The sequence below is a fragment of the Macaca fascicularis genome, chromosome 20 (genome assembly GCF_037993035.2).
Source record: "Macaca fascicularis isolate 582-1 chromosome 20, T2T-MFA8v1.1".
NCBI classification, from domain to species: Eukaryota; Metazoa; Chordata; class Mammalia; order Primates; family Cercopithecidae; genus Macaca; species Macaca fascicularis.
Window position 1 is genome coordinate 22,693,138 of NC_088394.1, and position 23,705 is coordinate 22,716,842.

General features: G+C 43.3%; 2 protein-coding genes across 9 annotated transcripts in view; one reads left to right on the plus strand and one right to left on the minus strand.

The window, feature by feature from the left end:
* Positions 1-17,092, minus strand: part of PALB2 (partner and localizer of BRCA2) — a 38,097-nt gene extending 21,005 nt beyond the window's left edge. For 3 of the 5 annotated variants that reach the window (XR_010583727.2, XM_045382184.2, XM_045382182.2), the window contains exons 1-7: positions 16,891-17,092; positions 13,803-13,862; positions 13,579-13,681; positions 10,634-12,103; positions 5,327-6,153; positions 4,891-4,962; positions 1,934-2,095 (exon numbers count right to left, since the gene is read on the minus strand). Coding sequence is in view for 4 of the 5 variants with exons in the window: in XM_045382184.2 (XP_045238119.2) it covers positions 1,934-2,095; positions 4,891-4,962; positions 5,327-6,153; positions 10,634-12,103; positions 13,579-13,681; positions 13,803-13,862; positions 16,891-16,938 (2,742 nt within the window). In the remaining variant the exon portion in view is untranslated. The remainder of the gene's footprint in view (positions 1-1,933; positions 2,096-4,890; positions 4,963-5,326; positions 6,154-10,633; positions 12,104-13,578; positions 13,682-13,802; positions 13,863-16,890) is intronic. The other 2 variants (XM_065536775.1, XM_045382183.2) reach the window with 1 other exon arrangement.
* Positions 17,093-17,246: 154 nt separating this feature from the next.
* DCTN5 (dynactin subunit 5) overlaps positions 17,247-23,705 on the plus strand; it is a 35,272-nt gene continuing 28,813 nt past the window's right edge. For 2 of the 4 annotated variants that reach the window (XR_012429465.1, XM_015433456.4), the window contains exons 1-2: positions 17,247-17,371; positions 18,732-18,800. Coding sequence is in view for 2 of the 4 variants with exons in the window: in XM_015433456.4 (XP_015288942.1) it covers positions 17,324-17,371; positions 18,732-18,800 (117 nt within the window). In the remaining 2 variants the exon portion in view is untranslated. Of the gene's footprint in view, positions 17,372-18,731; positions 18,801-20,939; positions 21,689-23,705 lie in introns of those variants that run through there. The other 2 variants (XR_012429464.1, XM_074028159.1) reach the window with 1 other exon arrangement.

Genomic DNA, 23,705 nt, shown 5'->3' on the forward strand with positions numbered 1-23,705 from the left:
GCAATGTATAATTCTAACAACAGAGGAATAATGGGGTATATTCTGGCATGTGAATGAAAAGAATATTTATGTAGCCATTTAAAAGTATATCTATGTTCACTGAACAAATATTTATTGGGCACCTCTGTGCAAAGCACAGTGTTAGATGTTGTATATATTTGGAGAGCAAGAATGAGGTTTATACAAGTATGAAGACTCTACAGAAACAAGGAATTTTTTTTTCTTTTTGAGACAGGGTTTCACTCTTGTTGCCCAGCCTTGAGTGTAATGGCATGATCTCAGTTCATTGCAACCTCCACCTCCTGGGTTCAAGCAATTCTCCTGCCTCAGCCTCCCAAGTAGCTGGGATTACAGGCATGCACCACCACACCTGGTTAATTTTTTTTATTTTTAGTAGAGACGGGGTTTCACCATGTTGGTCAGGGTGGTCTTGAACTCTTGACCTCAGGTGATCCACCCACCTCAGCCTCTCAAAGTGCTGGGATTATAGGTGTGAGCCACATCGCCTGGCCAGAAAAATGTTTATATGTATGGTGAGAAAAGACAGATCTAAAAATTTTAAGCACACTAAGAAATGCAAGCATGTAAGATGTATATGATAGTGGGAAAAGACTAGAAGGAAATACACGTAGAAAAGAAGCAAAATAATGCCTTAGTGAAGGGCAAGGAGTATAAATATCAGCAAGTGTCAAAGTCAGAATAGACATAAAATTCTAAGCTCCTCCAACAGGTCTAGTGTAAAAACCCATCTCTAGGCTGGGTGCGGTGCCTCACACCTGTAATCCCAGCAATCTGGGAAGCCGAGGCCGGTGGATCACTTGAAGTCAGGAGTTCGAGACCATCCTAGCCAACATGGTAAAACCCCGTATCTACTGAAAATACAAAAATTAGCTGGACATGGTGGCGTGCGCCTATAGTCCCAGCTACTTGGGAGGCTGAGGCAGGAGAATTGCTTGAACCTGGGAAACGGAGATTGCAGTGAGCCAAGACTGCCCCACTGCACTCCAGCCTGGGTGACAAAGTATGACTCTGTCTCTGGAAAAACAACAACAACAACAACAAAAAACCCATCTCTAGATAAAACTGGGATTGGCTCGGCATGGTGGTTCACACCTGTAATCCCCAGCACTCTAGGAGGCTGAGGCAGGCCGACTGTTTAAGCCCAGGAGTTCAAGACCAGCCCAGGCAACATGGCAAAACCACATCTGCATAAAAACTATAGGCCGGATGCGATGGCTCACACCTGTAATCCCAGCATTTTGGGAGGCTGAGGCGGGCGGATTGCCTTAGGTCAGGAGTTCAAGAACAGCCTGGGCAACATGATGAAACCCTATCTCCACTAAAAATACAAAAAAATTAGCCAGGCATGGTGGTGGATGCCTGTAATCCCAGCTACTCAGGAGGCTGAGGCACAAGAATCCCTTGAACCTGGGCGGCAGAGATCGTGCCACTGCACTCCAGCCTGGGTGACAGAGCAAGACTCTGTCTCAACAAAAATAAGAAGAAGAAAAAAAAAAACAATAAAAAATTAGCCAGACATGGTGGTGCCTGCCTATAGTCCCAGCTACCTGGGAGGCTGAGGTGAGAGGATTACCAAGCCTAGGGAGGTTGAGGCTGCAGTGAGCCATGATCATGCCACTGCACTCTAGCCTGCGTGACAGAGTGAGATCCTGACTCAAACAAACAAACGAAAATTTATGATAAAGCAAATAAAGCAGGATGTTAATGGTAGAGTCTAGAATGGTGGGTATATGGGTGCTCACTATACAACTTTTCCGGATGTTTGAAACTTTTCATAATAAAATGTTGGGGAAAAAAATCTCATCTCTGTTCTGCCTTGCATGGTCATAGCTCCCAATTTTGGTAAGCTGCCTATCTACATTATCAGGCAAATGGCTACAAAGATCTTTTTCAGCTCAGGATTCTCACTTACCTCTGTGAAGTGCCAAGTATAAAGTTTTTCCCACTGCCAAGCATCCAGAGCTTTCCAAAGAGAAACTACGTCCTCGCAAGCAGTTATGATACATGGCTCTTTACAACCGGCTCTTTCCCAAAACATGGCACTCACATCTACGGAACAGGAACCTGAAGGATTCTGATACAATGGCAACAACAGTTCTGTTAAAGTGGCACTGGAGGGCTGTTTTATGCAAAGCATTAAGTATGCAAAGTGATGAATTATAATTCAATGAAACAGTAGGTATGTAAAATTTAAGTTTTATGCAGGTGAAAAGAAAGAGCTTTGTGGTTCTTATGTACCTAAAAAATTGCCTATCAAACTTACATCATGAAAGATTTTATTTCTTATTTTATTTATTAATTTTAATTTTTTTGGGGGGACTGAGTCTCACTTTATCACCCAGGCTGGAGTGCAGTGGTGCAATCTCGGCTCACTGCAACCTTTGCCTCCTGGATTCAAGCGATTCTCCTGCCTCAGCCTTCCGAGTAGCTAGGATTACAGGTGCCTGCCACCACACCCAGTTAATTTTTGTATTTTTAGTAGAGACAAGGTTTCACCATGTTGGCCAGGTTAGTCTCGAACTCCTGACCTCAAGTGATCCACCCACCTCAGCCTCCCAAAGTGCTAGGGTTACAGGTGTGAGCTACCGTGCCCAGCCCATGAAAGATTTAAAAATGTATAGTCCAGATGGAATAAATTCAGATTTAACCACAAAAAGATATTCCATAGAACTTATCCATTTGAAAATTAAACATCCTGGCCGGGCGCGGTGGCTCAAGCCTGTAATCCCAGCACTTTGGGAGGCCGAGACGGGCGGATCACAAGGTCAGGAGATCGAGACCATCCTGGCTAACATGGTGAAACCCCGTCTCTACTAAAAATACAAAAAACTAGCCGGGTGAGGTGGCGGGCGCCTGTAGTCCCAGCTACTTGGGAGGCTGAGGCAGGAGAATGGCGTAAACCCGGGAGGCGGAGCTTGCAGTGAGCTGAGATCCGGCCACTGCACTCCAGCCTGGGCGACAGAGCGAGACTCTGTCTCAAAAAAAAAAAAAAAAAAGAAAATTAAACATCCTGATGAACCACTCATGGGTTGAAAAGACAGGTTTCAATGTTATTCCTCGGAGGGAATAACATTGAAACAACATACATTATACTATCTACTATTATGACCATGGGAACACTATATATCCAAACCACAGAGCATGGCCAAAGCAGTATTTCCAAGAAAATTTGGAAATGTCCAGTAAAAATCATAATCACAAAGGCATTTATAAGAAAACAAGAAAGATTAAAATCAAGTAAGCATGCAGCTCAGGAAGTCAGTACAAGAACAAAATAAGAACAGTAAAAAAACAGTAGAAAGGAATTATTTACAGTTATTTATTATAAAAATAGAATGAACTAGAAAACAAAACAAACAACAACAACAAAAAAACACAACCCAATTAATAACTAATACAACCACAAACTAGTTTGTTTGGAAGACCCACGTAATGGCCACATCTTGAGTCTAATGTAGAAAAACAATAATTTTAGAAATGGGAGAATGGGGAAGAGAGGCTTAACTGCATATACAGAGATTTTAATAATCTATAAGAAGTAACTTTTTACCTACAAATTTGAAAATATGAATGAAATGGTTGATTTTTTAAGAGACTAAGTTATTAGGACACTGGGCATGGTGGCTCACGCCTGTGATCCCAACACTTTTGGAGGCCAAGGCAGGCGGATCCCCTGAGGTCAGGAGTTCAAGACCAGCCTGGCCAATGTGGCAAAACCCCATCTGTACTAAAAATACAAAAACCAGCAGGGCATGTTGGCGCACGCTTGTAATCCCAGCTACTATAGAGGCTGAGGCACGAGAATCACTTGAACCTGTGAGGCTGAGGTTGTAGTGAGTGGAGATTGGAAATTGCCCCACTACACTCCAGCCTGGGCAACAGACTGTCTCAAAAACTAAAATAAAAATAAAATAAGTTATTAAAATTGACTCAAGAATAAATTCCAAAACAGAGCATAGGTTATTACCACATATCCTTTATAGAACAGTAATCTGGGGCTCAGAGGTTACACAATTTGTCCAAGGTGACAAAGCCAGTGATCTGGGAAAAACTTTATGTGGATTTGAAGTGCTTTCCTTCACACCAGTGGTTCTCTGGGAGAGCATCTGCACCATCTTCACCCCTGCCCCTAGGACATTTAGTAATGCAACATTTTCAGTTACTGCACTGCATAGAAAAGATTAACCACTAGAACTGCTCCCCATTTTCTTATAAATCACCATAAGTGATTCTTCTAGAAACATTACACCATTTGAGTAGGAGAGGCATGAATAACTCTCATTTCACTCTCTGTCAAAATGCCTGAGTTATATTTATTTTATTTTATTTTTGAGATGGAGTCTCACTCACCCAGGCTGGAGTGCAGTGGTGAGATCTTGGCTCACTGCAACGTCTGCCTCCTGGTTCAAGTATTCTCTTCCCTCAGCCTCCATAGTAGCTGGGATTATAGGCGCCCACCACGCCTGGCTAATTTTGTATTTTTAGTAGAGATGGGGTTTCATCATGTTGGCCAGGCTGGCCTCAAACATCTGACCTCAAGTGATCCACCTGCCTCAGCCTCCCAAAGTGCTGAGATTACAGAGGTGGGCTACTGTGCCCAGTTCCCTAACTTAGATTTAGATATGAAGTTCAGCTACTTAGCCTAAGTTATTCTTGTCAACAAGTTGGCATAGAAACTTCAAAAGGAGAGCTCAAAACATAAACAGAGGTAAATATTGGGAAAAACAATCCAAATCTGTTTTTCTGAATCTGTTTACCAATATCTTTAATAGTATTAAAGAACAAGAAGCTATATGACCGAATGCTTTTCAATTCATTAAAGTTTTCATATGTAAGACACAAGACACTGGAAGAGAATATTCTTCTGACCTTTAACTTTGAAATCAATTGTAGGTTGCCTGGGTTTACGCTATCAGAAGCAGGAAGCTCTGCTGTTTCAGTCTGTGAAAACAAAAGTCACATCATTAGTCTACACTTTGTGTATAATGTCCGCTTGCATTACCCACTCATCAAAATGTCTACTTCATATTGTCCTTATTTCCTCTTATAACAGCAGCAAAGCTCCAAATGCAAACTGTTTCACTGATGACAAAGAGAATAGGACCTCCCAAATTTAAAAGAAACATTTTAATGAACCTTAATTTCCCCAGAATGAACTTAATGTTTACAATGAAGTTATATCAAAGAAACATGTCAAACCGTTCTTAAACGTGGAAGGCCCAGTGCATAAGCAAGTCATGCTGTTTACATTCACTAAGGCATTTCATTCCTTCAGAGAAAATTTCACAAAGGAAATGGATTGTACCTGTTCGATGGAATGTTTATGCAACTCCTGGCATGTGTTTCCACAGAGCTGATTTACTTTAAAAGTGAATGACTCAATGCGTGGAGGTGTTCCTGGCAGGGCAGAGTCACAGTCACAGGTAGGTTGTCCTTGCCTGCCTGACACCTGCAGGGTGGTATGTGGTTTTGCCGGACTGCTTGAACGGTCGAATTGTTTACTATCACTGGCAAGACAGACTGAGTCTTTCAAATGAGCAAGTTGGGGTGTGCGGCAAGTTTGTCCAGCGACCTCTGTGGAAGCTTTTTCATAGGAGCCTTGAGGGCCAAAGGCTGGAGTAGTACCTAAGATGGGGAAAAGAGGTGAACACATGTCTGCAGCAGGCCTGTCATTATCATCAAGCGCAACTGTATTTAAAGGAGTATAAAGTAATATGGATGAAGAAAGGCCTGTCTTTGTATGCTGGCTTTGTGGGTTTGGCCTTTTGGGATGTGATTTTCCTGGTAAAACAATAAGGTCCTCTTCTAAGTCCTCCATTTCTGTATCCATGCGTTTAGGACTCAGTTCCTCTGGAAAAATACAATTTCCCTCTTTAAGACGTCTCTCTCCAAACATGTTTGATTCAAAAGGCTCCACTGGTTTTTCTGAGCAAGACTTCAGTTTTTCAAGCTTAAGAGGTCCAAAGTCTTCATCAGGTAACTGAAAGTCTGTGATGCTGAGAAAAGACAGTAGTTGCTTTAAGCTCAGCATTCCATCCTTATGAAATGAAGCCATGAAAGCATCATCATCCAAGGATAAATAAGCACTGTTACTCCAAGAAAGGGAATCCTCTTTTTGATGACTTTTCTTCCCTAAAGAAGAAAAATAAGTCACAAAAATAGTAACAAAACCCAACAAAACAGACAAACTGTTTCACTGATGACAAAGAGAATAGGATCTCCCATGTTTAAAAGAAACATTTTTTTTTTTTTTTTTTTTGAGACGGAGTCTTGCTCTGCCGCCCAGGCTGGAGTGCAGTGGCCGGATCTCAGCTCACTGCAAGCTCCGCCTCCCAGGTTTACGCCATTCTCCTGCCTCAGCCTCCCGAGTAGCTGGGACTACAGGCGCCCGCCACCTCACCCGGCTACTTTTTTGTATTTTTTAGTAGAGACGGGGTTTCACCGTGTTAGCCAGGATGGTCTCGATCTCCTGACCTCGTGATCCGCCCGTCTCGGCCTCCCAAAGTGCTGGGATTACAGGCTTGAGCCACCGCGCCCGGCCTAAAAGAAACATTTTAATGAACCTTAATTTCCCCAGAATGAACTTAATGTTTACAATGAAGTCCTATCAAAGAAACATGTTAAACCATTCTTAAACGTAATACCTAACAAAAAGTGAGCTTCTAAACTCAAATATACTAGAAAATATACGTAATACCCAACAAAGAGTGAGTTTCTAAACTCAAATATACTCCTCCCTTGAGCCCAGGAGTTTGAGACCAGCCTGAGCAACACAATGAGACTGTCTTTAAAAACAATAAATAAATAAATAAAAATTTAAAAAAGTAGGGCCAGGTACGGTGCCTCACACTCATCGTCTTAGCCCCTTCAGAGGCCGAGGCAGGCAGATCACTTGAGGTCAGTTCAAGACCAGCCTGACCAACACGGTGAAACCCCGTCTCTACTAAAAATACAAAAAAAAAAAAAAAATTAGCCAGGTATGGTCGTGGGCGCCTGTAGTCCCAGCTACTCGGGAGCCTGAGGTGGAAGAATGGCGTGAACCCAGGAGGGGGAGCTTGCAGTGAGCTGAGATCGCACCACTGCACTCCAGCCTGGGTGACAGAGCGAGACTCCGTCTCAAAAAAAAAAATTAGCTGGGCTTGGTGGTGCACGCCTGTGATCTCAGCTACTCGGGAAGCTGAGGTAGGAGAATCATTTGAACCCAGGAGGTGGAGGCTGCAGTGGGCTGAAATTGCATCAGTACCACTGCACTCCAGCCTGGGCAACAGAGCGAGATTCTATCTCAAAGAATGAATGAATGAATAAATAAATAAATAAATAAATAAATCCAAACAAAACAAAACAGAGTATGGCCAAAAATGTTAACTGGGAGAAGGGACTGAGGACAAGGCTCAGCTCAACCACTGATTTGCAGCTTAACCTTAGGCAAATCGATTTATTTCATTTTCCCTTTTCTCATTGTCTCTCATAAGAGAAGTGAACTAAAAATATCTACATTTTTTCCTACCTCTAAAACTGTGATTTCAACAGGCTGCCAAAGTATGGTCTACAAAATGCTGGCTCTTGTCACTATGGAAAACTTAGTCTCCTTTTGAAGCAAAGAGTTAATTTACTGCTTTTTGTTTGCTTGTTTCAAGACGAGGTCTCACTCTGTTGCCCAGGCTGGAGTGCAGTGGCGAGATCTTGGCTCACTGCAACCTCTGCCTCCCAGGCTCAAGCAATCCTCCCACATCAGCCTCCTGAGTAGCAATTTACTGCTCTTATTCCAAATGGTATCCCACACCATTCAAAATGTTGCTATATCCTCAATGATGAATGCATAAACAAACTGTGGTATATACATACAATGGAATACTAGTCAGCCATAAAAAGGAACAAAGTACTGATGCATGTTACAACAGAAACGTACCTTAAAAACATTATGCTAAGTGGCCAGGCTCAGTGACTCACACCTATAATCCCAGCACTTTGGGAGGCCGAAGGCAGGTGGATCACTTGAGGTCAGGAGTTTGAGGCCAACCTGGGCAACATGATGAAACCCCATCTCTAGTAAAAATACAAAAATGAGCCAGGTGTGGTGGCAGGAGCCTGTAATCCCAGCTACTCAGGAGGCTGAGGAAAGAGAATCACTTGAACCTGGGAGGCGGAGGTTGCAGTGAGCCGAGATTGTGCCACTGCACTCCAGCCTCGGTAACAGTGAGACTCTATCTCAAAAACAAACAAGCCCATTATGCTAAGCAGCCAGACACTAAAGGTCACATATTGTATGATTCTATATATATGAAATATCCAGAACAGGGAAATCCATAGAGATAGAATGCAGATTGGTGGTTGTCCATGGAAGGAGTAGGGGGTGAGGGGAGAGGAAATGGGTAGCAGCTGCTTAATGGGTATGGGGTTTAGAGGTGATAGAAATGTTTTAGAATGAGATAGAGGTGGTGGTTGGACAACATTGTAAATGTACTGACTTGTTCACTTAATTTAAAATGGTTAATTTTGTCATGTGAATGTCACCTTGAGAAAAAGTTTTTAAATGTAGCTGCAGGTTACTAAAATGATAGCAGACTATTTCGAACTACTGGCTGGGCCTGGTGGCTCACGCCTGTAATCCCAGCACTTTGGGAGGCCGAGGTGGGCAGATCACCTGAGGTCAGGAGATCAAGACCAGCCTGGCCAATATGGCGAAAACCCGTCTCTACCAAAAATATAAAAATTAGCTTGGTGTGGTGGTGGGTGCCTACAATCTCAGCTACTCATGAGGCTGAGGTGGGAGAATTGCTTGAACCTGGGAGGCAGAGGTTGCAGTGAGCTGAGATAGCACCATTGCATTCCATCCGGGGCAACAAGGGTGAAACTCTGTCTCAACAACAATAAAAAAAAACTATGGTGTAAAAAACAATATTTCTAGATTACTGGATTGCCTACTTTTTGATGACTATGCATTCTTGTTCACTTAAAAGATGAAAAATCACAATTTTTGGATTAGTCATAGCTCATAGACCAAGTCCATGTCCAATGGTACAGAGCAGTTTGCTAACTATTTTTGCACATAAAGTTTTTGTTTTTTGTTTTTTGTTTTTTAAGGAACTTGGCTGTAAAATGCACATAAAGGTGTGTTGGAACACAGTCACAGTTACAAGTTGACTTTGGCTGCTTTGGCACATAGCTGAGTAGTTGAGACAGAGCACAAAGACTAAAATATGTGCTATCTGGCCCTTTCTAGAAAGTATGCTGATCCCTAATTTAGAGCCACAATGAATTACCCCGTTTTTGTGCTTAGTTGATATGATTAAATTCTCAGTAAATAATTAAAAGTTTAAATTACAATGTATCCTTGCTTCCCATCCTCCAAAATCCTGTGTCCCATGGAGGCCTTAGAGACACTGCATTAGATATTTTATCCAAAAAAGTTGCTTAGGACTTTTCATTACGTGATGACTTCTAAAAGAGATAGTCAGTGGACTCTTTCTCTTTTTTTTCTTTTTGAAAGAGGGTCTTGCTCTATCACCCAGTCTGGAGTGCAGTGGTGCAATCACGGCTCACTGCAGCCTCAACATCCCGGGCTCAAGTGATCCTCCCACCTTAGCCTCTGAAGTAACTGAAACCACAGGCATATACCACCACACCTGGCTAATTTTTCTATATATTTTTGGAGAGATGGGGTTTTGTCATGTTGCCCAAGCTGGTCTCAAACTCCTGGGCTCAAGCAATGCTCCCACCTTGGCCTCCTGAAGTGCTGGGATTACAGGGGTAAACCACCAAGCCCAACATAGTCTAACTCTAGTATACATTCCATTTTACTTCAGAAATACTTTCTGTATTAGCTGTGAAGCTTCTACCCACAGATAAGAATTGTATTGTACCTGAATATGTAATATTACATAAACAACCAATACATTTTCCTTTTCAGTGTTGAACTGTTTCAGCTCTATCAGTGAACTCTGGCACCACACCGCCAGGTTTGAATCCTGGCTCTGTGATTTTAATTAAATTAAGTAAAGTCATTTTAAACTCCCTGTGCTTTAGTTTCCTCACCTGTAAAGTGAGAATGAAAATAGACTTCTACCGCATGTAGGACTGCTGTGATGATTCAATGAGTTAGTATCTGTACAACATTTAGAAAGTGCCAGGCAGGCTGGATACAGTGGCTGGATACAGTGCCAGGCAGGCTGGATACAGTGGCTGGATACAGTGCCAGGCAGGCTGGACACAGTGACTGGATACAGTGCCAGGCAGGCTGGATACAGTGGGATTATGACTGTAATCCCAGCACTTCGGGAGGCCGTGGTGGGAGGATTGTTTGAGGTCAGGAGTTCAAGATCAGCTTGGGCAACAGGGCAAGACCTCGCCTCTACAAAACATTTAAAAACATTAGCCAGGCATGGTGGTACATGCCAGTAGTCCCAGCTAGTTGGGAGGCTGAGGCAGGAGGAACATTTGAGCCCCGGAGATAGAGGCTGCAGTGAGCCATGATCGCACCATGGCACTCCAGCCTGGACAACACATTCGACCCTGTCCCTTTTTAGAAAAGAAAAAAACAAAAGGAAGTGCCAGGCACGTAGTAATTGTTAGCTGTCATCATCATCATCATCATCAAACACATCTTGATTACCTTTCACTCGAATAACTGCTTTTTTGTTCTGATATTTATGTGAGGTGACTTCCTCCTTGGACCTGTTAATAACTGATGGGTTGCAAGCTGGCAAAAGTGGTTCACAATGATCTGATGCTGGGGTGCAGGCTGATTTTCTTTTTCCTCTGTATCTTCTACTAGGTGCCTGGGCAACTGCCTTCCTAGACAAGTCATTATCTTCAGTGGGCCCAGCGGGAGAGCTGACTTTAGTTAATGAGAGAAGTTTCTGAGAAGTTCTTGAACTTGGTTGTCCTGTGCATGTGTCAGACATCCTAATTTCACTTTGGTCAGTTTCCTCATTGGAAAGGTTTAAATTTTTACTTGCATCCTTATTTTTATTTTTAAACCCTTTATTCTTGACATCCAAATGACTCTGAATGACAGCCTCCAGGGCTACTTTTCTCTGGCAATTGGACATGCTTCGTGTTGTTCTAACATAGTATTCTGCAGGAAACAGAAGGCCTTCAAGCATTGTGCAAGAATGTTTTTCTGCAGCAAGAAGAGAGGTTGCTTCCAGGCTAAGACTCTTAGGTTGACTTAGAATCTCGTTTTCCTGAAGATTTTCATTTCTACCATCAAGAGCGTCACCGGGAGACTTTAAAGATTTCTCTGTTTGATTTTGTTCTAAGTTTTGATTTTCATTTGCTGGCAAGTTATCGTGAGTGAGTTCATTTAGAGAACATGAAATATCTGCCTCTAAATTAGAACTTGTGGGCAGTTGGCCACTTTTACTTACAGCTTTGTTTACAACGAGGTTATCTGTAGGGATAGTCACTTTTTTGCCTTGCGCCTCCAAACTTACAGGTGAAGTAAATCTAATGTTTTTTAGGCTGTGAGTAGTAAGTTCACTGCTGCCTTTGGGAGGAATGTGTTCAAGGTGCTGACTACTACTGCTATCTGTTGGAGTCTGTAAAGGAACTGTAGTCGCCCTGGTGAAATCAGGTCTTCTTAGGAGTGTATCCACACCTTTTTCTGGTTGGGCAGTTGGTGGAATGAATATACTGTCTTCATTAGTTTCTGTAACTGGTTCTGGAGAATCTGGAAGTTCAGACTTCAGACTTAAAAGGTGAGTTCTTATTTCAGTTACTGGTGATCTAGTAGGATTTTTGCTACTGGTTTCTTCCTGTTCCTTTAGTCTTTTCCCAGACAGTCTGAGTGAATCAGTGCCAAAGACACAGTCTCTCTCTTGTGAAATAAATGTTCTCTTCTGCTGCTTCTTTCTTCTCCCTGGCAGCTTCTGCTTTTGCTCACCATCAGGGTCACTGACCCTGTGGGGAAAATGTTCTTGGGTGTCATCTGTTCCGTGTATAGGTAATCCTCCTGGGCCATCTCCAGGGTTAAAGGACTCCGGCCCAACATCAAGTGTGACAGATGTCCTTTCTCCAGTTTCTTCATCAAGATGGGTTTTGATGTGTAACTTGTCATAAACACATATTTTATTTTTAGGTTCTGAGGAGAAAAAAAATGTATATAACATATTTTTCTTATAAATAAAACAAAAAATACTCATTTTTATCCTATTATATATAAATACTACTAAACATTTATTTAAGAAAGAATCAATGACATTTCATTCAGGCAGATGAATTTACAGGTGAAATAAATCTATTTTTTAGGCTGTGAGTAGTAAGGTCACTGTTACTTTTAGGTTCAAGGTGTTCAAGGTGCTGACTACTTCTACTATCTGATGGAATATGTAAAGGAACTCTACATACTCCATACTGTACATATTTTTTAAAGTTCTAATTTTTAAAATTCTAACAATCTATGAAATTTTAAGTACATGTAAACAAATAGCATTGTGCTAAAAATGTTTTTTAAACAGAGTATTCTTTATCACACAATCTCTTCTCTTAACTTTTAAATCTCAACTAATTTTTTAGCCCATGTCTTTCTTTATTTTCCCCCTTGGCCCAAGTAATTTTAATAACACTCCCATTTCAATCACCCTTAATTTTATTATTATAAATTACTTGAATTTATTGACCATTGTTTTTAGAATATTTTTACCTAGAATTTTTCTCTGTTCATATATACTTAAAGTAAAAAAAAAAAACTTTTGCTGGGCACGGTAGCTCATGTAAATCCCAGCACTTTGGAAGGCTGAGGCAGGCAGATCATGAGGTCAGGAGATCACGACAATCCTGGCCAACATGGTGAAACCCCGTCTCTACTAAAAATACAAAAATTAGCCATGTGTGGTGGCACGTGCCTGTAGTCCCAGGTACTCGGAAGGCTGAGTCAGGAGAATTGCTTGAACCCGGGAGGCAGAGGCTGCAGTGAGCCGCGATTGAGCCACTGCACTCCAGCCTGGGTGACAGAGTGAGACTCTATCTCAAAATAAGAACAAAAAACAAAAAAACAAAAAAAAACCCTTTCTAATATTTAAATAATAATTTCTGAAAATTGAGAGGGAAAAAGAACAACAAACAGTCTAACTGAAAGTAGAGTCTATAGAGTAGATTTTATGGCATATGAATTTTATGTTAATTAGAATAATATTGCAGCCAGGCACAGTGGCTCACACGTGTATCCCAGCACTTTGGGAGGCCTAGGTAGACAGATCACTTGAGGCCAGGAGTTCGAGACCAGCCTGGCCAACATGGCGAAACCCTGTCTCTACTGAAAATATAAAAACTGGCCAGGCGTGGTAGTGCATGTGCCTGTAGTCCCAGCTACTCAGGAGGCTGAGGCACAAGAATTGCTTGAGCCTGGGAGGTGGAGGTTGCAGTGGGCCAAGATTATGCCACTATATTCCAGCCTGGGTGACAGAGTGAGACTCTGTCTCAAAAAAATAAAATTAAATTAAAATTAAAGTGTCTATTGCTAGTCACTATCTTCACTCTGTGGGAAAAAGAACAATAGCCAAAATATACCTGGGAAATGAATAATAAAGCAGGCATAAGGGAATGGTGTAGATTTACCTGAGTGGTTTAGCTGCGGTGAGAGCTCCTGCTGGGACAAATAATCTTGTTCTTCTACTGTTTTCTTAATAGAATGCTTAATCTTTTCAGCTCTTTGGGCACGCTAGAGGAAACAAAAACAGCTCCAGAAATATGTTTTCTTTAAAGCTTTATATAAAGAGTCAAGAACAGTTTTTAAATTGTTTGTACTGTAACACCTTAATTTGAGAACATGATTCACTTACCTGAAGGCGGGCTAGTGTCTTGCTGTATTCCCTTTTCAAGAATGCTAATTTCTCCTTTAACTGAAAGAAGAAAAACACCAACAATACTGGGCAAGCAGAAAGGTGAAGTCACAGGGAAGGGATGCAGTGCTTGGTGGGGTCCCCTGGCAAGAGGCAGGGAGTAGCACTGGTCCATGACAATCTACTTGTGGTTCTCAAAAAGCACCAAGCTCTTGACCATTTCAGGATCTTTGTATAACCTGTTCCTATCATCTGGAACATTTCCTTCCTTTGCCAATTCCTACTGACTCCTCAAGCCTTAGCTTAGATTTTCATTTCCCTGGGATAGACTTCTAGGTCCTTCTCCAAATCTAGGTTAGACACTCTATCAGTCCTCTGTACTTTCCTTACCACAGTATTCTCACACTGTGTTCTCTGTTTCTCCCCATCACCCAGTTCCTTGAAGGTAGCAGGGACTGTCATCCTCAGTCACTCAACAAATGAATCTTCTATTTATCAGTTAATGGTCCAGGTATCTCTAGTACCTGGAATAATAAGTGATACCCACTGTGTGTCAATTAGTGTTCCAGATGCTATTCTAGATGCAATTTACATACAGTGAGGGATACACATAATAAATAAGGAAACAGGGAAGATGATTTTACAAGGTAATAAATAACTAGACAGATAAACAGAGTGATATAAGAGAGTTACTGGCCTACTGATAGGGACTACTTTAGTTGCAGTGGTCAGGGAGGCATTTTTGAGGACTATCATTTGAGCCTAAGACCAAATGAGGAAGGAGCTAGTTTTGGGAAGATCAGAGGGAATGGTACCCCAGGCAGAGGGAACCACAAATATAAAAGCTCTGCAGTGGAATAGGCTACATATGTTTGAGGAACACGCAGACCAGTGAGGTTGGAGCTGTCACTGCTGAATCTCCAACCAGGCATACAGTAGGCATTTAACAAATATTTATTAAATGAATAAGTGAATTGGGCTGAATCAAATTACTGTTCTCTGAAAGTCTAGATTCCCTTGTCTCTCTGGCTTCTTTGGTTCAAAGGATTATCTCAGCAGCAAAGCCAGCCCTGGTTTTTCTGCTTTTTAGGAACTTTTTAGTTATACTCATCTTTCAACCAATAAAACATCAAGATTTCCATCCTCCATACATACCTTTAAAAAAAACAAAAGACCAAAAAAAAAAAAAAAAAAAAGACCTACTCAGCTGGAAGCGGTGGCTCACACCTGTAATCCCAACACTTTGGGAGGTCGAGATGGGTGGATCATTTGAGGTCAGGAGTTCGAGACCAGCATGGCCAACATGGTGAAACCCTGCCTCTATTAAAATACAAAAATAAGCCAGGTGTGGTGGTAGGTACCAGTAGGAGGCTGAAGCAGGAGAATTGCTTGAACCTGGAGGCGAAGGTTGCGGTGGGCCTAGATTGTGCCACTGCACTCCAGCCTGGGCAACAGAACAAGACTCTGTCTAAAAAAAAAAAAAAAAAAAAAAAAGGCCAGGTGGGATGGATCACGCCTGTCATGCCAGCACTTTGGGAGGCCAAGGCGGGCGGATCACCTGAGGTCAAGAGTTCGAAACCAGCCTGGCCAACATGGAGAAACCCCATCTCTACTAAAAATACAAAAATCAGCTGAGCGCGGTGTCCGGCGTCTGTAATCCCAGCTACACAGGAGACTGAGGCAGGAGAATCGCTTGAACCTGAGAGGCGGAGGTTGCAGTGAGCCAAGATCGCACCACTGCACTCCAGCCTGGGCGACAGAGCAAGACTCTGTCTCAAAAAACTAAAACAAACAAACAAAAAAACAAAGTCTATGTGCAAAACATGCTACTTGGAATTTTCTTTCTTTTTTTTTTTTTTTTTGAGACAGAGTCTCACTTGGTTGTCCAGCCTGGAGTGCAGCGGTGCGATCTCGGCGGCTCCCTGCAACCTAAGCGTCCCCTGGTTCAAGCGATTCTCGTGCATCAGCCTCTGAGGCCTGAGCCTCTGGGACTACAGGCTGGCGTCACCACACCCGGCTAATTTTTATATTTTTAGTAGAGACGGGGTTTCACTACGTTGCCTAGGCTGGTCTCAAACTCTGAGCTCAAACGATCTGCCCATCCCAGCCTCCCAAAGTGCTGGGATTACAGGCGTGAGCCACGGAGACTGGCCTACCCACCAATCTTATAAATGTCTGGGGATTATCTTGTTTACTTATAAATGATCTTTCTCACCTCCACCAGAAGGTAAGCCAGGATAAGAATAACATCAGCACAAACTGGAAACATACTAAAAGTCTTATCAGTAAAGTACAGTCTAAAGAAGCAAGGACACTTCCAAGGCCAGGCGCAGTGGCAGGTTCCTGCAATCCCAGCTACTCGGGAGGCTGAGGCAAGAGAGTCGCTTGATCCCGGGAGGCGGAGGTTGCAGTGAGCCGAGATCGCACCACTGCACCCCAGCATGGGTGGCAGAGTGAGACTCTGTCTCAAAAAAGAAAAATAGAAAAGAAAAGGAAGAAAAAAGAAAAGAAACTTCCAAACTACAACATGCTGTCTAGAACTTAAAAAAGAAAGGTAAATAAACATGTCCTGACAGGAATGCTAAACAGGGGTATGAAAAACGGAACCTACAGAACCATTCAGATCATACCATTTACGAACACTCCCTTCTCAAAAAAATTACACATAGGACTCCTTTTTGGTGGTTAGGGATACGCCCCTCCTCCACCACACACGCTAACACACGAAAGGACCCGAAAGTACCAGACTTAAAAGATTTACTTGAGGAGGTCCGGCGGGAGAAGTGAAGATTGAGGGTGTGGGACGGGGGAGGAGCAACGGTGTCGATACAGCTTTATCTATAAAGTGTTACACATTGTATTAATGCACTGTTACTGTAATGAGATTTGTTCTTTAAACGCCACCACGTGAGCACCACGCTATTTCCACATTTTCATTTTTTGTGCCCCCTCAGCCCTAAGCGGGGGGGGGAAGGGGGCGTCAGACGATACTGCTGCCCTCGGACTGCCGAGGACACAAAGCTAGACCTAAAACCCTGGGAAAGCGAGGTCAGAGTCCTGCATCCGCCCTTCCCGCACCCCGTGGCACCTTTTCCTTCTCCTCACAGCTGAGGGGCTTCCCGGGAGGCTCTTCCATCGGGCAGGCGACAGAACGAAAAGAGCAGCCGTCGCCGACCCCAGGCCTGCCGACACCGGGACCCAGTTGGCCCTGGGCCGGGGAGGCGCCCCAAGAAAGAATGGGGAGCCCGGGATCGCACCCTCAGCGCGCGATCAGCTGACCCACGCGGGCCAGGCGCGCCCTAATCTCCGGCCAATTAAATCCAACGTTCGACCTGCGCACGCGCAGCCGGAGACGGCCGAGCAGTGGAGCGAGGCCGCCTAAAGGAGAGCCGAGCTGTCGATGACTCCCAGTGGGCCACCTAGAGCGGAAGTGGAGGAGCGGCCGGAAGTAGCCGGAACCTCAGAAAGACTGACCGACTCACTCTGACAGGATCCGGGACTGAGGGAAGGAGGCGGCGGCCATGGAGTTGGGCGAGCTGCTCTACAACAAGTCCGAGTACATCGAGACGGTGCGCGGGTCCAGATATCTGTCCTCCTCTTTTCAAGCCTGCGTCCCTTTGAGGCCTGGTCGGAGTTCCCAATCTGCCCCTACCCCACCCACCCCTGTCCCTTTGGCCGTTAGTCCCGGATTATCTAGCGACGCCCCGAGTACAGTCTGGCTTTGCTGTTTACTCCGCGCATGGCCAGTTTAGGCCTTTTGTATTCCTGATTTTCTCATAGGGATAAAGTGCCTTCAGGAGAATAGGACAAGTCCCATCCTGTTCATATGAATTACAGCTTGAACTTCGGGCCCTTTTACGTTGCCTTTTGTAATGTGGTAACTTGCGCCGAAAACGATTCGGTTCTTTTTTTGGGGGGGAGGGGGGCGGAGACTCTCTGTCGCCCAGGCTGGAGTGCAGTGGCGCGATCTCGGCTCACTACAACCTCCGCTTCCCCGTTCAAGCGATTTTCCTGCCTTAGCCTCCCAAATAGCTGGGATTACAGGCGCCCGCCACCACGCCCGGCTAATTTTTGTATTTTTTGGTAGAGACGGGGTCACCATGTTGTCCAGGCTGGTCCCTAACTCGACCTCAGGTAATCGACCCGCCTCGGCCTCCCAAAGTGCTGGGATTACAGGCGTGAGCCACCGCACCCTTCCAATTTGGTTCTTTATTATCAGTATACGATATGTTTGTAAAATCTTGGAAACAGGGCAAGTGGTCAGTTTACGTTACTATTGTTATTTTGGTTTTCTTTGCATTCTGACAACTCTGATATTCATAAAGTCATTATCCTCGTTTTAAGGCCATAAAGCCCAAGTGCGGAAGTGAATGGATTTGAATCCACGTCTGTCTGATGCCACTAAGCTATAGACATTCAAATTCTGAGTTTATTCCTTGAGTCCCTAGTTTCCTTTTATGTTTTTTATTTTTTGAGACAGGGTCTCACTCTATTGCCCAGGCTGGAGTGCAGTGGTACAATCACAGCTCATTGCAGCCTCGGCCTTCCATGCTCAAGCGATCCTCCATCCTCAGCCTTCTGAGGAGCTGGGACTACAGACACGCGCCACCATGCCTGGCTAATTTAAAAAAATTTTTTTTTAGAGAAGGGGGGGTCTCACTGTGTTGCCCAGGCTGGTCTTGAACTCCTGGCCTCAAGGGATCCGTCTGCCTCAGCCTCTCAAAGTGCTGAGATTACAGGCGTGAGCCACCACACTCAGCCATAGTTTCCTAATCCATCATTGCTTTTTTGACATCCTGGACTCACTCCATTGTGGACAGCACCCCACTTTTTGTTTTTTTCTCTCAAATGTGAGCTTTCTTGATGGAAACCTGTACTCCAGAAACCTATTAAGTTTGCTGTCCCCGGTTTTCTGTTGTTTTCTTTTAGGCATCTGGGAACAAAGTCAGTCGCCAGTCAGTGTTGTGTGGAAGCCAGAACATCGTTCTCAACGGCAAGGTAAGGGACAAAGCCAGCTCCAGGCTGCAAACCTTAGCTTGCTTTCTGCTAATTATCACCATAGCAGGGCAGATAAAATGTTGCCATATTGCCTATTTATTGTTGTACATTTTTAATTCTCTTGTTTTTAAATTTTTTATTCTCTAAGTTGGATGTTGGATCTCCTTTTTTTTTTTTTTTGAGACAGTCTCACTCTGTCACCCAGGCTGGAGTGCAGTGGCCCCATCTCAGGTCACTGCAACCTCTGCCTCCCAGGTTCAACCAGTTCTCCTGCCTCAGCCTCCCGAGTAGCTGGGATTACAGGCACCTGCCACCAAGCCTGGCTAATATTTTGTATTTTTAGTAGAGACAGGGTTTCACCATGTTGTCCAGGCTGGTCTCGAACTCCTGCCCTCAAGTGATCCACCCATCTCGGTCTCCCAAAGTGCTGGGATTATAGGGGTGAGCCACTGTGCCCGGCCTAAGTTGGATCTCTTGAATCCAACTCTTGGCTTCAAGGATTCTCATGCCTCATGCAAAAAGGTTCAATAAGAGGCAACAGAAAACCTGTTTTCTTTTATGCCAGGAACAAAATACAGTGGTACCTAGAACCAACATTATTTTATGATATTATAGTGTGCATTAAACTACTAGGCACAAAGTGTAATAGGTAATGAAGTATTTGAAGGTAGAAACTAAAGTAATACTTATAAAATTATCTCTTTAGTAAAAATTAATAATTCACTATTAACTGAAACTCTTAAAATGAATGTGACAATTGGAAAAGATATTAAAGTATGAGACAAATATGCAAAGTGGAATCTGAAAGACTGAGAATCTTGTAATCCAAATAAATTACAATAGCAAAGAGACGAGTATAAACTTGGAAGAGAAAATATCACAAGGTATATTTGAGCTTGACAAACAGTGAAGTTCATAGTTGTTTTCCTGCCATCTGGAGCACTCAATTTTGAAATTACTTTTTCTGTAAATATTACATCTCTAACTTCCAGAAGGAAAATAGTCTCATTATAACCAAGAAATCACAAATATTTTCAGAAGACAATTAGTCTCCATTAAGCCTGTCATACCAAGGAATTAAGTGGAAAAGAAATATAATTTGGTTATTGCTGCTCAGACATACTGTTTCTTTTTGTTTGTTTGTTTGGTTCTTATTTTTTGAGACAGAGTCTTGCTCTGTCACCCAGGTCAGAGTACAGTGGCAGGATCTTGGCTCACTGCAACCTCCACCTCCTGGCGTCAAGTGATTCTCCTGCCTCAGCCTCCCGAGTAGCTGGGATTACAGGCTCCTGCCATCACACCCACCGAATTTTTGTATTTTTGTTTTTTGAGACAGAGTCTCGCTCTGTCGCCCAGGCTGGAGTGCAGTGGTGTGATCTCGGCTCACTACAAGCTCCGCCTCCCAGGTTCACGTCATTCTCCTGCCTCAGCCTCCTGAGTAGCTAGGACTACAGGCACCTGCCACCATGCCCAGCTATTTTTTTGTATTTTTAGTAGAGATGGGGTTTCACTGTGTTAGCCAGGATGGTCTCAATCTCCTGACCTTGTGATCTGCCCACCTTGGCCTCCCAAAGTGCTGGGATTACAGGAGTGAGCCACTGTGCCTGGCCTAATTTTTGTATTTTTAGTAGAGACGGGGTTTCACCATGTTGGCCAGGCTGGTCTTGAACTCCTAATCTCAGATGATCCATCCACGTCACCCTCCCAAAGTGCTGGGATTACAGGCATGAGCCACCGCGCCCGGCCCAAGACTTTTTTTGTTACGGTGAACTATATATAACAAAATTTGCCATTTTAACAATTTTTAAAAAAATTTTATTATTTGAGAAAGTCACCCAGGCTGGAGTGAAGTGGTGCCATCTCAGTCGCCACAGCCTCCGCCTCTTGGCTTCAAGGATTCTCATGCCTCAGCCTCCCTGTAGCTGGGACTACAGGTACACGCCACCACACTAGGCTAATTTTTGTATTTTTAGTAGAGACAGGGTTTTGCCACGTTGACCAGGCTAGCCTCAAACTCTTGGCCTCAAGTGATCCACCCGCGTTGGCCTCCCAAAATGCTGGGATTGCAAGCGTGAGCCACTGCACCCAGCCTAACTATATATATATATATATATATATATATATATATATTTTTTTTTTTTTTTTTTTTTTTTTTTTTTGATACGGAGTTTCCCTCTTGTTGCCCAGGCTGGAATGCAATGGTGCAATCTCGGCTAACCACAACCTCCGCCTCCCAGGTTCAAGTGATTCTCCTGCCTCAGACTCCCCAGCAGCTGGGATTACAGGCATGTGCCACCACACCCAGCTAATTTTATATTTTTAATACAGGCGGAGTTTCTCCACATTGGTCAGGCTGGTCTTGAACTCCTGACCTCAGATGATCTGCCCTCCTCAGCCTCCCAAAGTGCTGGAATTACAGGCGTGAGCCACTGCGCCCAGCCTTAGCAATTTTTAAGTGTACAATTAATTGGCATTAATTACATTCACAATGTTGTGCAACCATCTCCACTATCCATTTCCAAAACTTTTTTCATCACCCCAAATAAAAACTCTACACATTAAGGAATAAATGCCCATCCCTACTTCCTTCCATTGCTGATAGCCTGAATCTACTTTCTGTCTCTATGAATTTGCCTATTCTAGATATTTCATATAAGTGGAATCATATAATATTTGTCCTTTTTGTCTGGCTTATTTCACTTAGCGTAAGGTTTTCAAGGTTCATCCTTGTTAAAGCACATCAGAACTTCATTCCTTTCCATAGTGGAGTAATATTCCATTGTATGTATATACCACATTTCATTATCTGTTCATCTGTTGATAGGCACTTGGATTGTTTCTACCCTTCGGCTATTGTGAATAATGCTGCAGTGAACATTGATGTGCAGGTATCTGTTCGCGTCCCAGTCTTCAGGTTTTTTGAGTATATACCTAGGAGTGTAAATGCTCAATACTTAATTTGGCAATGTTTGGTATATACAAAAGAGTATGATTGCTGGGACAAATGGTGAGTCTGTGTTAAACTTTTTGGGAAACTGCCAAACTTTTTTCCGAAATGGCTACACCATTTTACATTTCCACCAGCATTGTGCAGGGTTCCAATTTCTCCACATCTTTACCAACACTAGTTATTTTCTGGTTTTTTTTTTTTTTTTTTTTTTTTTTTTTGGATTATGGCCATCCAAGGGGGTATAAAATGGTATCTCCTTGTGGTTTTGATTTGTATTTCCTTAATGATTAATGATGTTGAACATCTTTGAATGTTGCTTATTGGTCATCTGTACATCTTCTTTAGAGAAATGTCTGTTCAGTCCTTTTCCTATTTTTATATTGTGTTGTCTTTTTCTTACTGAGTTCTAGGAGTTCTTTATACATTCTGGATATTAAACCCTTATCAGATATATGATTTGCAAATGCCTTCTTCCTTTCTGTAGATTTTGTGCATCCCCTTGATGCACAAAAGTTTTAAATTTTGAAGTCTGGTTTATCTGTTTTTTCTTTTGTTGCTTGTGTTTTTGGTGTCATATTAAGAATCCAAATTTATGGCCATGAAGATTTACTGCCGTGTTTTCTTCTAACAGTGTTAGTGGTCTTAGTGCTTGTGTTTAGGTCATTGATCCATTTTGAGTTACATTTTTTTTTTTTTCAATGACATGGAGTTTCCCTCTCATTGTCCAGGCAATCTTGGCTCACTGCAACCTCCACCTCCTGGGTTCAAGTGATTCTCCTGCCTCAGCCTCCCGAGTAGCTGGGATTACAGGCATGTGCCATCACGCCTGGCTAATTTTTTTTTTTTTTTTTTTTTGAGACGGAGTCTCGCTCTGTTGCCCAGGCTGGAGTGCAGTGGCCGGCTCTCAGCTCACTGCAAGCTCCGCCTCCTGGGTTCACACCATTCTCCTGCCTCAGCCTCCCGAGTAGCTGGGACTACAGGCGTCCACCACCTCGCCTGGCTAGTTTTTTGTATTTTTTTTAGTAGAGACAGGGTTTCACCGTGTTAGCCAGGATGGTCTCGATCTCCTGACCTCGTGATCCGCCCGTCTCGGCCTCCCAAAGTGCTGGGATTACAGGCTTGAGCCACCGCGCCTGGCCACGTCTGGCTAATTTTATATTTTTAGTAGAGATGGGGTTTCTCCATATTGGTCAGGCTGGTCTCAAACTCCCGACCTCAGGTGATCTTCTAGCCTCGGCCTCCCAAAGTGCCAGGATTACAGGCATGAACCACTGTACCCGGCTTGAGTTAATTTTTTTATATGGTTTGAGGTAGGGGTCTAACTTAGTTCTTTTGAATGTAGAAATACAGTTATCCTGGCACCGTTTGTTGAAAATACTATTCTTTCCCTGTTGAATGGTCTTGGCACTCTTCTAGAAAATCAGTTGGTCATAGATGAATGGATTTATTTGTGGACTCTCAATTCTGTTTGGTTGGTCTGTATGACTATCTTTATGGAACACTGCACTGTTTTGATTATTATAGGTTTGTAATAAGTTTTCTGTTTTTTTGTTTTTGTTTTTGAGACAGAGTCTCGCTCTGTCACCCAGGCTGGAGTGCAGTGGCATGATCTCAGCTTACTGCAACTTCTGTCTCTCAGGTTCAAGTGATTCTCTTGCCTCAGCCTCCTGAATAGCTGGGATTACAGGCACGTGCCACCATGCTAGAGACCAGGTTTTCCCGTTTTGGTCAGGCTGGTCTCCAACTCCTGACCTCATGTGATCCACCCGCCTCGGCCTACCAAAGTAGTGGGATTATAGGTGTGAACCACTGCGCTCGGCCTACTGTAATGAGTTTTTAATCATGAATTATGAGTCTTCCATGTTTGTACTTTTATAAGATTGTTTTGCCTATTGAGGGCTATTTGCTTTTTTTGGGGGGGGGGTGTTGGGGGGGTGGATAGAGTATTGCCCTGT